This window comes from Tupaia chinensis, unplaced genomic scaffold, assembly GCF_000334495.1.
Source record: "Tupaia chinensis unplaced genomic scaffold, TupChi_1.0 Scaffold000067_1, whole genome shotgun sequence".
In the NCBI taxonomy this organism is placed as follows: domain Eukaryota; kingdom Metazoa; phylum Chordata; class Mammalia; order Scandentia; family Tupaiidae; genus Tupaia; species Tupaia belangeri.
This window is the reverse complement of record NW_006159526.1, coordinates 2619197-2621573: the sequence shown is the minus strand read 5'-3', so window position 1 is coordinate 2621573 and position 2377 is coordinate 2619197. Positions and strand designations below refer to the sequence as shown.

General features: G+C 54.4%; 1 protein-coding gene across 1 annotated transcript in view; it reads right to left on the bottom strand.

The window, feature by feature from the left end:
- CBLC (Cbl proto-oncogene C) overlaps nucleotides 1-2109 on the bottom strand; it is a 20776-nt gene extending 18667 nt beyond the window's left edge. Inside the window, exons 1-2 of the mRNA XM_006142150.1 lie at nucleotides 1741-2109; nucleotides 420-595 (exon numbers count right to left, since the gene is read on the bottom strand). Of these exons, the coding sequence (XP_006142212.1) occupies nucleotides 420-595; nucleotides 1741-2109 (545 nt within the window). The remainder of the gene's footprint in view (nucleotides 1-419; nucleotides 596-1740) is intronic.
- Between the last annotated feature and the right edge of the window lie 268 nt (nucleotides 2110-2377).

The window sequence follows — 2377 nt, the reverse complement described above, 5'->3', positions numbered from 1 at the left end:
CGCAGCCATGGGTCCCTTGGGTGCTGTGGGACAGAGGGGTGCGGCGGGGAAAGGCGCAGCAGGGCCACGGGTGCGGGCAGGAGGGGGCGGGATGAGGGGCGGGCCCTGGAGGACCGGGGTGGGGACTACAGGTATCTGTGTTTCCAGAGGGGCAGGGCGGAGGGCTGGCACCTGGGTTTCTTAGAGGTGAGGTTTGCGCAGGGTGAGGTGGGTTTAGGGGGGACTCTGGAATGAATGGGAATTGCAGGTGGGACACCTGGGTCTCTTCAGAGGGGACAAGTACTGGGAGAGAGGCTGGGGGACATCTGGGACTTCTGTTAAGCAGGGGAACCGAGGTCTGGGAGCTTCGTTCTCCAGACCTTGCAGAGAGGTGGCACCTGGTCACACCGCTCCCAAGTCGTGGTTGAAGGGTCACTGACCGTGGCATGGGGTTAAAGGTCAGAGAGCCGAGCTTTCCAGGAGGCAGCGCTAGCCCTCTGTCCTCTAGAAGGAAGGCAGAGTGACCTGGATCCCCTAAAAGCAGGGTTTGGGGGGTAGGTGTCAGAGGGGGCAGGAATTTGGCGACGAAATTCCTGGATTCCTCACAGCAGGGGGCCTGCGGGACACCAGGCTGGGGTTTAGACACCGATTTCCAAAGGCAGCAGACCCTTAGGTCCCGAAGGGACGAGGTGAAAAGATGGGGTTCAAGGTTGCGGGGGTTGGGGTGCAGCGAGTCCGCCCAGTGCTAGCTGGGAGTGTCTCTCGGGCTGGCCAACCTGCGGAACCTGTATCAGCGAATGCGGCTGCGCTCTGGGAAGCCGCCAGGGTGCGCTGTGGGTCGTCGGTCCCTCCGCCCTCGAGCCACCCAGGCCACGCCCCCGGGCTGCCCGGCCACGCCCCAGGAGACCAGGCCGTTCTGGGCCACAATTTCCAATCAGAGAGTATAGGGAATAGCTAACGTTTATTGAACATCCACTCTCTTTCTTTTACTTACTTAATTTTTTAAGAGAGATGTTTGCTATAGGGCACGTGCACTAGCCAGAGAGACACAGAGAGACAGAAAGTAAGAAATCACCCTCCAGGGGGATGGCCTCCCCAGCAATCCCTTCTCCTCCATTCTTCTCTTGGGATCTTGGGCACGCATGCACACGTGCCCGGTGTGTTTTAAGCTAAGTGTGAGACTTGAACTGCTGTCAAATATGTGGGAGTCTAGCAATATAAACCATAATGCCAATTGCTGGTCTTTTCTTTTCTTTCTTTTTTTTTTTTGAGGTTTTTGCCATGGGATGTGTGTGTTTGTTGGAGAGAGACAGAGACAGTGAGAAGGAAAGTGAGAAATCACTCCCCGAAAGGATGGTCAACCACAACTCCCTCCTCTATTCTCTTCCTGGGATTTTAAGTACCCATGCACATGCACCTGACATGAGTTTCATGCTGCCAGATCCAGGACTCGAATTGTGATCAGCCATGTGGGAGTCCAGTGTCTTAGCCACTATACCACCAACTGTCCCTTTTCTAGCTTTTGCTATAGGGTGTGTGTGTGTGCTCATGGGAGAGGGGTGAAAAGTCACCTCCCCCCCTCCCAAGGGAGATGGCCATGGGGCAATTGCTTTTCTCTGTTCTTCTCTCTGTATTTTGGGCGCATATGCATGCCGAGCGTGATTTTCAAGCCGTCAGGTACAGGACTCGAACCTGGGAATTGGCCATGTGGGTATCCAGTGCCATAACCTCCACACCACTTGCTGGTCCCCTAACACCCACTGTCAAGAAGTAGGAGAGGAGGGCCTTAGGATGAGAGGTGAATCTCCCATCGCTGCACCCCTGTCTGGTAGAACTTGAGAATCTTTGACGGGTGGAGTCTTCGATGTTGGTGTTGCAACTCAGACTAGGCAGGGACCAGGTGAAGGCAGTCAAGGTGTCAGGATCTGCTTCCCAGATCTTTGCCTTCCTGTCCTCTCTGTGCCTCAGTTTCCTCCTCCGGAAAAGAGCATGGAAATCCACAGCCTGACTCGTGGTCACATTTTTGGCTCTGCCAAGCGTGGGGAAGGAGCCTGAGTGTAAACGCACAAACTTCATTGCAGAGCAATTTGGTTGCGTCCACTGAACCTTCGGACAACGGGACAGGCACATCCTCCTCCGGAGCAGTGGCCGGTGTAGACATTTGCTCCCATGAGGACATTAATACAGGCACTTGAAACACAAGTGTCATACCCCGGCTATGCACTAGCTGGGAGTGGCTTTCCAGTGCCTGGCTAATATCTCCTGCTCTGTGTAATTCCATTTCATTAAAGGAGGAACCGTGTTTGCAACCCACTAAATTGATTTCATAACCCACTAATGGCTCTCGCTTGGTGGTTTGAAAAATAACTGCCCTAAGAAACTCTAAGAGACATGCTCG